Source organism: Oncorhynchus clarkii, chromosome 28 (assembly GCF_045791955.1).
Source record: "Oncorhynchus clarkii lewisi isolate Uvic-CL-2024 chromosome 28, UVic_Ocla_1.0, whole genome shotgun sequence".
NCBI lineage: Eukaryota > Metazoa > Chordata > Actinopteri > Salmoniformes > Salmonidae > Oncorhynchus > Oncorhynchus clarkii.
In genome coordinates this window covers 48806173-48820480 of record NC_092174.1, presented here as the reverse complement: position 1 = coordinate 48820480, position 14308 = coordinate 48806173, and the positions used below count along the sequence as shown (strand labels likewise).

The 14308-nt window shown below is 42.4% G+C and overlaps 1 protein-coding gene across 1 annotated transcript in view; it reads right to left on the bottom strand.

Moving 5' to 3' along the window:
• Positions 1-14308, bottom strand: part of LOC139386827 (collagen alpha-1(VI) chain-like) — an 83659-nt gene that overhangs the window by 5268 nt on the left and 64083 nt on the right. The window contains exons 25-30 of the mRNA XM_071132661.1: positions 11609-11644; positions 5607-5643; positions 4999-5007; positions 2602-2735; positions 668-777; positions 358-544 (exon numbers count right to left, since the gene is read on the bottom strand). Of these exons, the coding sequence (XP_070988762.1) occupies positions 358-544; positions 668-777; positions 2602-2735; positions 4999-5007; positions 5607-5643; positions 11609-11644 (513 nt within the window). The remainder of the gene's footprint in view (positions 1-357; positions 545-667; positions 778-2601; positions 2736-4998; positions 5008-5606; positions 5644-11608; positions 11645-14308) is intronic.

Here is a 14308-nt window from a genome sequence, read left to right as displayed (position 1 = left end):
GATGCCCTTCCTACAGAGTGGTGTCCCTTACCCTGATGCCCTTCCTACAGAGTGGTGTTCCTTACCTTGATGCCCTTCACACAGAGTGGTGTTCCTTCCTACAGAGTGGTGTTCCTCACCTTGATGCCCTTCCTACAGGGTGGTGTCCCTCACCTCGATGCCCTTCCTACAGAGTGGTGTCCCTCACCCTGATGCCCTTCACACAGAGTGGTGTCCCTCAACTTGATGCCCTTCCCACAGAGTGGTGTCCCTCACCTCGATGCCCTTCCTACAGAGTGGTGTCCCTCACCCTGATGCCCTTCCCACAGAGTGGTGTTCCTCACCTTGATGCCCTTCCCACAGAGTGGTGTTCCTCACCTTGATGCCCTTCCCACAGAGTGTGTTGAGCGGTGTTTTATCTCTGGTGATATCAGAACGTCCGTCAGTGAGCACTAGGACCACGCGGTTCTCCTGCTGCAGACGGTCAATCATGTTGGTCAGAGAGAACTGCAGAGCCTCCCCTGTATAGGTGGCCTCAGCCAGCCAGCGCAGGTCCCGCACCGCCCTACACACAACATACAGGGTAATGATTGGGTATCTGTGTGTGTGTGTATACTTACCGTTTGAGCTCAGTGTGTGTGTGTACTTACTGTTTGAGCTCAGTGAGTGTGTGTGTGTGTGTACTTACTGTTTGAGCTCAGTCAGTGTGTTAATGTTGGGGTCTCCCAGTCTGACAGCCTCCTGGGCTCCATCCCCACTGTACTGCACCACGCCTACCCTGGACTCATTAAAACCAAACTACACACACACACACACACACACACACACACACACACACACACACACGTATGAGCACATGTGCGAGTAAAATGTATAGCAAAATAAATTGCTGCCGTAGCTATTTTCAAAGTGTTTCATACTCGGTTAATCACACAAACAAATATGAATCCCATAGCCCACCTTGTGCAGCAAAAGTGCCTGGGTTTAACTAGCTTCTACAGTCACAAAGTCAGATTCCACAGCCATAAAGTCTGACTCCACAATCACAAAGTAAGATTTCACAGTCACAAAGTCAGATTCCACAGTCACAAAGTCAGATTCCACAGTCACAAAGTCAGATTCCACAGCCACAAAGTCAGATTCCACAGCCACAAAGTCAGATTCCACAGCCACAAAGTCAGATTCCACAGTCACAAAGTCAGATTCTACAGCCACAAAGTCAGATTCTACAGCCACAAAGTCAGATTCTATAGCCACAGTCAGATTCTACAGCCACAGTCAGATTCTACAGCCACAGTCAGATTCTACAGCCACAAAGCCAGATTCTACAGCCACAGTCAGATTCTACAGCCACAAAGCCAGATTCTACAGCCACAGTCAGATTCTACAGCCACAGTCAGATTCTACAGCCACAAAGCCAGATTCTACAGCCACAGTCAGATTCCACAGCCACAAAGTCAGATTCTACAGCCACAGTCAGATTCCACAGCCACAAAGCCAGATTCCACAGCCACAAAGTCAGATTCCACAGCCACAAAGTCAGATTCCACAGCCACAAAGTCTGACTCCACAGCCACAAAGTCAGATTCCACAGCCACAAAGTCAGATTCCACAGCCACAAAGTTAGATTCTACAGTCACAATGTCTGACTCCTCTGCCACAAAATCAGATTCCACAGTCACAAAGTCGGTAGCCCCGACGGCTAGTGGTTAGAGCGTTGGACTAGTAACCGGAAGGTTGCAAGTTCAAACCCCCGAGCTGACAAGGTACAAATCTGTCGTTCTGCCCCTGAACGGGCAGTTAACCCACTGTTCCTAGGCCGTCATTGAAAATAAGAATTTGTTCTTAACTGACTTGCCTAGTTAAATAAAGGTAAAATACATAAAAAAAAAAGATTCCACAGCCACAAAGTCAGATTCAACAAAGTCAGATTCAACAGACATGAAGTCAGATTCCACAGACATAAAGTCAGATTCCACAGACATAAAGTCAGATTCAACAGACATGAAGTCAGATTCCACAGACATAAAGTCAGATTCCACAGACATAAAGTCAGATTCCACAGACATACAGTCAGATTCCACAGACATAAAGTCAGATTCCACAGACATAAAGTCAGATTCCACAGACATAAAGTCAGATTCCACAGACATAAAGTCAGATTCCAAAGTCAAAATTGTGTACAAAAGCTTTTTGGTCTCAATTTCAGGCATAGAAATCTCCAGGGGCGCAACATTGGTTTTAGAAGTGGGGGGGACGCTCGGAGGCGTCCACATGGTCCTAAAGCACACTATTGCATTGCTTTGTATTACATTCCAATGATATAACTGGGGGGGGGGGGGGGGGCATGTCCCCAGTGGAAGTTGCGCCTCTGGAACACCCCAAATCTTTTTATTCATGAGTCCCATAGGGCGACGCACAATTGGCCCAGCGTCGCCCGGATTTGGCCGGTGTTGGCCATCATTGTAAATAAGAATTTGTTCCTAACTGACTTGACTAGTTAAAATAAAGGTTCAATCAAAAAAATGAAATAAAAAAATGTTTAAATCCTTCTTGACTGTAATGTGATTTGTTTATTCAAATAAAGTATTAGTAAAAGTGTATTTTTAAAATAGTACTCACATGGACTTGCTGGTCCTTAATAAGGCGGTCTATGACGGTGATGATGAAGTCCTTAGCTAGAGCGAAGTTAGTGGAGCCGATACTCTCAGAACTGTCCACGATGAAGGCCAGGTCCAGGGGCCCACACTTACACTCTACATCAGGACAGACACATTAGACAGACAGACACATTAGTCAGACACATCATGTACAGAGAGACACATTAGACAGACAGACACATTAGACAGACAGACACATTAGACATACAGACATATTAGACAGACATATTAGTCAGACACATCATGTACAGACAGACACATTAGACAGACAGACACATTAGTCAGACACATCATGTACAGACAGACACATTAGACAGACAGACACATTAGTCAGACACATCATGTACAGACAGACACATTAGACAGACAGACACATTAGACAGACAGACATATTAGACAGATATACACATTAGACAGACAGACACATTAGACAGACAGACATATTAGACAGACAGACACATTAGACAGACAGACACATTAGACAGACAGACACATTAGACAGACAGACATATTAGACAGACAGACACATTAGACAGACACATTAGACAGACAGACACATTAGACAGACAGACACATTAGACAGACACATTAGACAGACAGACATATTAGACAGACAGACACATTAGACAGACACATTAGACAGACAGACATATTAGACAGACAGACACATTAGACAGACAGACACATTAGACAGACAGACATATTAGACAGACAGACATATTAGACAGACAGACACATTAGTCAGACACATCATGTACAGACAGACACATTAGACAGACAAACAGAAACATTAGACAGACAGACAGACATTAGACAGACAGACATTAGACAGACATTAGACAGACACATTAGTCAGACACATCATGTACAGACAGACACATTAGACAGACAGACACATTAGACAGACAGACACATTAGTCAGACACATCATGTACAGACAGACACATTAGACAGACAGACACATTAGACAGACAGACACATTAGACAGACAGACATATTAGACAGACAGACACATTAGACAGACAGACACATTAGACAGACACATTAGACAGACAGACATATTAGACAGACAGACACATTAGACAGACACATTAGACAGACAAACAGAAACATTAGACAGACAGACAGACAGACAGACAGACAGACATTAGACAGACAGACAGACATTAGACAGACATTAGACAGACACATTAGTCAGACACATCATGTACAGACAGACACATTAGACAGACAGACACATTAGACAGACAGACACATTAGTCAGACACATCATGTACAGACAGACACATTAGACAGACAGACACATTAGACAGACAGACATATTAGACAGACAGACACATTAGACAGACAAACATAAACATTAGACAGACAGACAGACAGACAGACAGACAGACATTAGACAGACAGACATTAGACAGACATTAGACAGACACATTAGTCAGACACATCATGTACAGACAGACACATTAGACAGACAGACACATTAGACAGACAGACACATTAGTCAGACACATCATGTACAGACAGACACATTAGACAGACAGACACATTAGACAGACAGACACATTAGACAGACAGACATATTAGACAGACAGACACATTAGACAGACAGACACATTAGACAGACACATTAGACAGACAGACATATTAGACAGACAGACACATTAGACAGACACATTAGACAGACAAACAGAAACATTAGACAGACAGACAGACAGACAGACAGACATTAGACAGACAGACAGACATTAGGCAGACATTAGACAGACACATTAGTCAGACACATCATGTACAGACAGACACATTAGACAGACAGACACATTAGACAGACAGACACATTAGTCAGACACATCATGTACAGACAGACACATTAGACAGACAGACACATTAGACAGACAGACACATTAGACAGACAGACATATTAGACAGACAGACACATTAGACAGACAAACATAAACATTAGACAGACAGACAGACAGACAGACAGACAGACAGACAGACAGACAGACAGACAGACATTAGACAGACAGACAGACATTAGACAGACATTAGACAGACACATTAGTCAGACACATCATGTACAGACAGACACATTAGACAGACAGACACATTAGACAGACAGACACATTAGTCAGACACATCATGTACAGACAGACACATTAGACAGACAGACACATTAGACAGACAGACACATTAGTCAGACACATCATGTACAGACAGACACATTAGACAGACAGACACATTAGACAGACAGACAGACAGACAGACAGACAGACAGACAGACAGAGTATGGGCATAATGGTGACTGGAGAGCTATAAGATAAACTCAGAAGCCAATGAGATGGTGGGATGGACTCACCACAGCATGCTGTAGGAAACAAATTAAACAAGAACACAATGTTAGTCATTCCAGTGTGTCTGAGTTTCTGTGTGTGTGTGGGGGGGGGGGGGGGGCAGACTTACAGCAGTGTGTGTGTGTGGGGGGGCGGCAGACTTACAGCAGTGTGTGTGTGTGTGTGTGTGTGTGTGTGTGGGGGGGGGGGGGGGGCAGACTTACAGCAGTGTGTGTGTGTGTGTGTGTGGGGGGGGGGGGGGGTGGCAGACTTACAGCAGTGTGTGTGTGTGTGTGGGGGGGGGCAGACTTACAGCAGTGTGTGTGTGTGTGTGTGGGGGGGGGGCAGACTTACAGCAGAGTGTGGGGGGGGGGGGGGGGGGGGGCAGACTTACAGCAGTGTGTGTGTGTGTGTGTGTGGGGGGGGGGGGCGGCAGACTTACAGCAGTGTGTGTGTGTGTGTGTGGGGGAAGGGCAGACTTACAGCAGTGTGTGGGGGGGGGCAGACTTACAGCAGTGTGTGTGGGGGGGGGGCAGACTTACAGCAGTGTGTGTGTATGTGGGGGGGGGGGGCAGACTTACAGCAGTGTGTGTGTGTGTGTGTGGGGGGGTGGGGGGTGGGGGGGCAGACTTACAGCAAAGCTTCATGATGATATCCAGAATCTCACATTCCTGTAGATAACAGTAATGTAGATAACAGTTATATAGATAACAGTAATATAGATAACAGTTAAATAGATAACAGTTATATAGATGTTCAATACATATAGATAACAGTAATATAGATAACAGTAATATAGATAATAGTAATATAGATAACAGTAATATAGATAACAGTTATATAGATAACAGTAATATAGATAACAGTTATATAGATAACAGTTATATAGATGTTCAATACATATAGATAACAGTAATATAGATAACAGTAATATAGATAATAGTAATATAGATAACAGTAATATAGATAACAGTTATATAGATAACAGTAATATAGATAACAGTTATATAGATAACAGTTATATAGATGTTCAATACATTTAGATAACAGTAATATAGATAACAGTAATATAGATAACAGTTATATAGATGTTCAATACATATAGATAACAGTAATATAGATAACAGTTATATAGATGTACAGAATATAGAGACAACAGTTATATCGATGTTCAATACATATAGATAACAGTTAAATAGATAACAGTTATATAGATGTACAGAATATAGAGGCAACATTTATATAGATCACAGTTATGTAGATGAACAGAATATAGAGATAAGTTATACAGTTGTTCAATATAAACTCAGCAAAAATAGAAATGTCCTCTCACTGTCAACTGCGTTTATTTTGAGCAAACTTAACATGTGTAAATATTTGTATGAACATAACAAGATTTAACAACTGAGACATAAACTGAACAAGTTCCACAGACATGTCACTAACAGAAATGGAATAATGTGTCCCTGAACAAAGGGGGGTCAAAATCAAAAGTAACAGTCAGTATCTGGTGTGGCCACCAGCTGCATTAAGTACTGCAGTGCATCTCCTCCTCATGGACTGCACCAGATGTGTCAGTTCTTGCTGTGAGATGTTACCCCACTCTTCCAACTAGGCACCTGCAAGTTCCCAGACATTTCTGGGGGGAATGGTCCTGGCCCTCACCCTCCGATCCAACAGGTCCCAAACGTGTTCAATGGGATTGAGATCCGGGCTCTTCGCTGGCCATGGCAGAACACTGACATTCCTGTCTTGCAGGAAATCACGCACAGAAGGAGCAGTATGGCTGGTGGCATTGTCATGTTGGAGGGTCATGTCAGGAAGAGCCTGCAGGAAGTGTACCACATGAGGGAGGAGGATGTCTTCCCTGTAACGCACAGCGTTGAGATTGCCTGCAATGACAACAAGCTCAGTCCAATGATGCTGTGACACACCGCCCCAGACCATGACGGACCCTCCACCTCCAAATTGATCCCGCTCCAGAGTACAGGCCTCAGTGTAATGCTCATTCCTTCCACGATAAATGCGAATCCGACTATTACCCCTGGTGAGACAAAACCATGACTCGTCAGTGAACAGCACCTTTTGCCAGTCCTGTCTGGTCCAGCGACGGTGGGTTTGAGCTCGACGTTGATGCCAGTGATGTCTGGTGAGGACCTGCCTTACAACAGGCCTACAAGCCCTCAGTCCAGCCTCTCTCAGACTATTGCGGACAGTCTGAACACTGATGGAGGGATTGTGCGTTCATGGTGTAACTCGGACAGTTGTTGTTGCCATCCTGTACCGGTCCCACAGGTGTGATGTTCGGATGTACTGATCCTGTGCAGGTGTTGTTACACGTGGTCTGCCACTGCGAGGACGATCAGCTGTCTGTCCTGTCTCCCTATAGCGCTGTCTTAGGCGTCTCACAGTATGGACATTGCAATGTATTGCCCTGGCCACATCTGCGGTCCTCATGCCTCCTTGCAGCATGCCTAAGATACGTTCACGCAGATGAGCAGGGACCCTGGCCACATCTGCAGTCCTCATGCCTCCTTGCAGCATGCAGATGAGCAGGGACCCTGGGCATCTTTCTTTTGGTGTTTTTCAGAGTCAGTAGAAAGACCTCTTTAGTGTCCTAAGTTTTCATAACTGTGACCTTAATTGCCTACCGTCTGTAAGCTGTTAGTGTCTTAACGACCGTTCCACAGGTGCATGTTCATTAATTGTTTATGGTTCATTGAACAAGCATGGAAAACAGTGTTTAAACCCTTTACAATGAAGATCTGTGAAGTTATTTTGGATTTATACGATTTATCTTTGAAAGACAGGGTCCTGAAAAAGGGACGTACATTTTTTGCTTAGTTTATATAGATAACAGTTATAGAGATGTTCAATAAATATAGATAACAGTTATAGAGATAACAGTTAAACAGATGTTCAATAAATTTAGATAAGTTATATAGATGTTTAATATATATAGATATAAAATCAAATCAAAGTTTATTTGTCACGTGTGCCGAATACAACAGGTTTTACAGTGAAATGCTTTACAAGCTCTAACCAGTAGTGCAAAAAAGATGTGTGTGTAGGTAAGTAAAGAAATAAAACAACAGTAAAAAGACATTTGAAATAAGAGTGGCAAGGCTCTATACAGACACCTGTTAGTCAGGCTGATTGAGGTAGTATGTACATGTAGATATGGTTAAAGTGACTCTGCATATATGATAAACAGAGAGTAGCAGCAGCGTAAAAAGAGGGTTTGGCGGGTGGTGGGACACAATGCAGATAGCCCGGTTAGCCAATGTGCGGGAGCACTGGTTGGTCGGGGCAATTGAGGTAGTGTGTACATGAGTGTATAGTTAAAGAGGCTATGCATATAAGATCGAACAGAGAGTAGCAGCAGCGTAAAATATATATATATATAGATGTTAAATATATATAGATAACAGTTATATAGATGTACAATATATATAGCCCACCCACTGGGGAGCCAGGCCCAGCCAATCAGAATTATGAGTTTTACCCCACAAAAGGGCTTTATTACAGACATAAGTACGCCTTAGTACTCCCTTCCCCCTCCCCTCAGATGGTCCCGCAGGTGAAGAAGCCGGATGTGGAGGTCCTGGGCTGGCGTGGTTACATTGTGAGGCCAGTTGGACATACTGCCAAATTCTCTAAAATGACGTTGGAGGCGGTTTATGGTAGAGAAATGAACGTTCAATTCTCTGGCAACAGCTCAGACATGGACATTCCTGTAGTCAGCATGCCAATTGTACGCTCACTCAAAACTTGAGACATCTGTGGAATTGTGTTGTGACAAAACTGCACATTTTACAGTGGCCTTTTATTGTCCCCAGCACAAGGTGCACCTGTGTAACGATCATGCTGTTTAATTAACTTCTTGATTTGAAAAGAGAAATAAGATTTGTGTGCATACAGTACATAATGATTATTTACTCAATGTTTGTACAGTATATATATTTTTGTAAGATTACAGTAATGATAAATAGTATTGCACAGTATATTATCTCATCTCCTCCTGTAGTGTTAGTTTACAACCTGATGAAGTGTTATAGACTCCTAATATACAGTTGAAGTCGGAAGTTTGCATACACCTTAGCCAAATACATTTAAACTCAGTTTATCACAATTCCTGACATTTAGTCCAAGTAAAAATTCCCTATCTTAGGTCAGTTAGGATCACCACTTTATTTTAAAATTGTGAAATGTCAGAATAATAGTAGAGAGAGTGATTTATTTCAGCTTTAATTTCTTTCATCACATTCCCAGTGGGTCAGAAGTTTACATACACTCAATTAGTATTTGGTAGCATTGCCTTTAAATTGTTTAACTTGGGTCAAATGCTTTGGGTAGTCTTCCACAAGCTTCCCACAATAAGTTGGGTGAATTTTGGCCCATTCCTCCTGACAGAGCTGGTGTAACTGAGTCGGGTTTGAAGGCCTCCTTGCTCGCACATGCCTTTTCAGTTCTGCCCACACATTTTCTATAGAATTGAAGGTCAGGGTTTGTGATGGCCACTCCAATACCTTGACTTTGTTGTCCTTTAGCCATTTTGCCACAACTTTGGAAGTATGCTTGGGGTCATTGTCCATTTGGAAGACCCATTTGCGACCAAGCTTTAACTTCCTGACTGATGTCTTGAGATGTTGCTTGAATATATCCACATAATTTTTCAACAATTCCACATGACGCCATCTATTTTGTGAAGTGCACCAGTCCCTCCTGTAGCAAAGTACGCCCACAACATGATGCTGCCACCCCCGTGCTTCATGGTTGGGATGGTGTTCTTCGGCTTGCAAGCCTCCCACTTTTTCCTCCAAACATAACGATGGTCATTATGGCCAAACAGTTTTATTTTTGTTTCAGCAGACTAGAGGACATTTCTCCAAAAAGTACGATCTTTGTCCCCATGTGCAGTTGCAAACCATAGTCTGGCTTTTTTATGGCGGTTTTGGAGCAGTGACTTCTTCCTTGCTGAGCGCCCTTTCAGGTTATGTCAATATAGGACTCGTTTTACTGTGGATATAGATACTTTTGTACCTGTTTCCTCCAGCATCTTCACAAGGTCCTTTGCTGTTGTTCTGGGATTGATTTGCACCTCATACCTGAGTGGTATGACGGCTGAGTGGTCCCATGGTGTTTATACTTGCGTACTATTATTTGTACAGATGAACGTGGTACCTTCAGGTGTTTGGAAATTGCTCCCAAGGATGAACCAGACTTGTGGAGGTCTACAATTCTTTATCTGAGGTCTTGGCTGATTTCTTTTGATTTTCCCATGATGTCAAGCAAAGAGGCACCGAGTTTGAAGGTAGGCCTTGAAATACATCCACATCCACAGGTACACCTGCAATTGACTCAAATGATGTCAATTAGCAGAAGCTTCTAAAGCCATGACATCATTTTCTGGAATTTTCCAAGCTGTTTAAAGGCACAGTCAAATTAGTGTATGTACACTTCTGACCCACTGAAATTGTGATACAGTAAATTATTAATGAAATAATCTGTCTGTAAACAATTGTTGGAAAAAGTACTTGTGTCATGCACAAAGTAGATGTCCTAACCAACTTGCCAAAACTATAGTTTGTTAACAAGAAATTTGTGGAGTGGATGAAAAACGAGTTTTAATAACTCCAACCTAAGTGTATGTCAACTTCCGACTTCAACTGTAGTAGTACTCTGAGGAGTCGGGATTTAGAACGAGGATATGGCGGGGTAGAGCGAGGTTGCCATGGTGACGCTGAGTCACCCTACAAAATGACATATGAGAGGCCAGACTGTTCTCCTTACTGAACAGCCGATTGCTGTAACTGCCCTCTCCCTCTGCCCTCTCTCCCTCTCCCTCTCTCTGTTTATTCCTCTCTCTCTGCCCTCTCTCCCTCTCCCTCTCTCTGTTTATTCCTCTCTCTCTGCCCTCTCTCCCTCTCTCTGTTTATTCCTCTCTCTCTGTCTCCTCGTGGTGTTTTATTAAATACTCCAGTCCTCTACAGGGTCTCCTACCCCAACTCCCAGCATTTTTTCCATTTTCATCTCAGGAAGATATACTAGACTCTTCCAAATGTCTTCCAAGAGTCACCTACAAAATGGCGTCTGAGAGGCCAGACTGTTCTCATTACCGAACAGCTTACAGCTGGAACTGCCATCTTTTCTCTCTCTCTCTCTCTCTCTCTCTCTCTATCTCTCTCTCTCTCTCTCTCTCTCTCTCTCTCTCTCTCTCTCTCTCTCTCTCTCTCTTTCTCTCTGTTACGCTCTCTCTCGGTTACGCTCTCTGTTTCCCTCTTTCTCTCTGCTTCTCCCCCGCGCCCGCCCTCTCATTTTCTCTCTCTCTTTTTCTCTCTGTCTCTCTGTTTCTCCTCACACCCCTCCCCCTCTCTCTCCAGTCCTCTACAGGGTCTCCCACCCCGACTCCCAGGGTCTGTTCTGTTTTCATCTCAGGAAGATATTCTAGACTCTTCCAAATGTCTTCCATGTCTTCAATAGCATCAATCCCAGAACAGTAGGGTTCTCAATAAGAGCTCAGGGCTTATCGGATACTGTTTAAGAGTTATGGGTCAGCATTATCGTTTAAAGATAAAGGTCAGGGGTTAGAGGTCAAGGGTTAGAGGACAAAGATAAAACTTGATTTAGACTCACATCAGCTCCTGCAGGTCCCGGAGGCCCGACTGGTCCCTGTAAATAGAGAGAAAGAGAGAAAGGGATTGTTGCCATGCATTACCTTATAGGGAAATTAGTTGCCTTCAGCTGACAGAAACTCTTCTAACTATTGTTATAAGACTACAGACTACATGTTCTACTGTCAAAAAACTACAGACTACAGACTACATGTTATATTGTTATAAGACTACAGACTACATGTTCTATTGTTATAAGACTACAGACTACAGACTACATGTTCTATTGTTATAAGACTACAGACTACATGTTCATGTTCATGTACGGCAACTGCTCTGCCCTCAACCGTAAGGCTCTCCAGAGGGTAGTGAGGTCTGCACAACGCATCACCGGGGGCAAACTGCCTGCCCTCCAGGACACCTACACCACCCGATGTCACAGGAAGGCCATAAAGATCATCAAGGACATCAACCACCCGAGCCACTGCCTGTTCACCCCGCTATCATCCAGAAGGCGAGGTCAGTACAGGTGCATCAAAGCTGGGACCGAGAGACTGAAAAACAGCTTCTATCTCAAGGCTATCAGACTGTTAAACAGCCACCACTAACATTGAGTGGCTGCTGCCAACACACTGACACTGACTCAACTCCAGCCACTTTAATAATGGGAATTGATGGGAAATTATGTAAATATATCACTAGCCACTTTAAACAATGCTACCTTATATAATGTTACTTACCCTACATTATTCATCTCATATGCATACGTATATACTGTACTCTATATCATCGACTGTATCCTTATGTAATACATGTATCACTAGCCACTTTAACTATGCCACTTTGTTTACATACTCATCTCATATGTATATACTGTACTCGATACCATCTACTGTATCTGCCTATGCTGCTCTGTACCATCACTCATTCATATATCCTTATGTACATATTCTTTATCCCCTCACACTGTGTACAAGACAGTTGTTTTGGAATTGTTAGTTAGATTACTTGTTGGTTATTACTGCATTGTCGGAACTAGAAGCACAAGCATTTCGCTACACTCGCATTAACATCTGCTAACCATGTGTATGTGACAAATAAAATTTGATTTGATTTGATTTGATTTGTTATAAGACTACAGACTACAGACTACATGTTCTATTGTTATAAGACTACAGACTACAGGTTCTACTGTTATAAGACTACAGACTACAGACTACATGTTATATTGTTATAAGACTACAGACTACAGACTACATGTTCTATTGTTATAAGACTACAGACTACAGACTACATGTTCTATTGTTATAAGACTACAGACTACAGACTACATGTTCTACTGTTATAAGACTACAGACTACAGACTACAGACTACATGTTCTACTGTTATAAGACTACAGACTACAGACTACATGTTCTACTGTTATAAGACTACAGACTACATGTTCTATTGTTATAAGACTACAGACTACAGACTACATGTTCTACTGTTATAAGACTACAGACTACAGACTACATGTTCTACTGTTATAAGACTACAGACTACAGACTACATGTTCTACTGTTATAAGACTACAGACTACATGTTATATTGTTATAAGACTACAGACTACATGTTCTATTGTTATAAGACTACAGACTACAGACTACATGTTCTATTGTTATAAGACTACAGACTACAGACCACAGACTACATGTTCTATTGTTATAAGACTACAGACTACAGACTACATGTTCTATTGTTGTAAGACTACAGAATACAGACTACATGTTCTACTGTTATAAGACTACAGACTACAGACTACATGTTCTATTGTTATAAGACTACAGACTATAGACTACATGTTCTACTGTTATAAGACTACAGACTACATGTTCTATTGTTATAAGACTACAGACTACATGTTCTACTGTTATAAGACTACAGACTAAAAGTTCTACTGTTATAAGACTACAGACTACAGACTACATGTTCTATTGTTATAAGACTACAGACTACAGACTACATGTTCTATTGTTATAAGACTACAGACTACGTGTTCTACTGTTATAAGACTACAGACTACATGTTCTACTGTTATAAGACTACAGACTACGTGTTCTACTGTTATAAGACTACAGACTACATGTTCTATTGTTATAAGACTACAGACTACAGACTACATGTTCTATTGTTATAAGACTACAGACTACATGTTCATGTTCATGTACGGCAACTGCTCCGCCCTCAACCGTAAGGCTCTCCAGAGGGTAGTGAGGTCTGCACAACGCATCACCGGGGGCAAACTACCTGCCCTCCAGGACACCTACACCACCCGATGTCACAGGAAGGCCATAAAGATCATCAAGGACATCAACCACCCGAGCCACTGCCTGTTCACCCCGCTATCATCCAGAAGGCGAGGTCAGTACAGGTGCATCAAAGCTGGGACCGAGAGACTGAAAAACAGCTTCTATCTCAAGGCTATCAGACTGTTAAACAGCCACCACTAACATTGAGTGGCTGCTGCCAACACACTGACACTGACTCAACTCCAGCCACTTTAATAATGGGAATTGATGGGAAATTATGTAAATATATCACTAGCCACTTTAAACAATGCTACCTTATATAATGTTACTTACCCTACATTATTCATCTCATATACATACGTATATACTGTACTCTATATCATCGACTGTATCCTTATGTAATACATGTATCACTAGCCACTTTAACTAT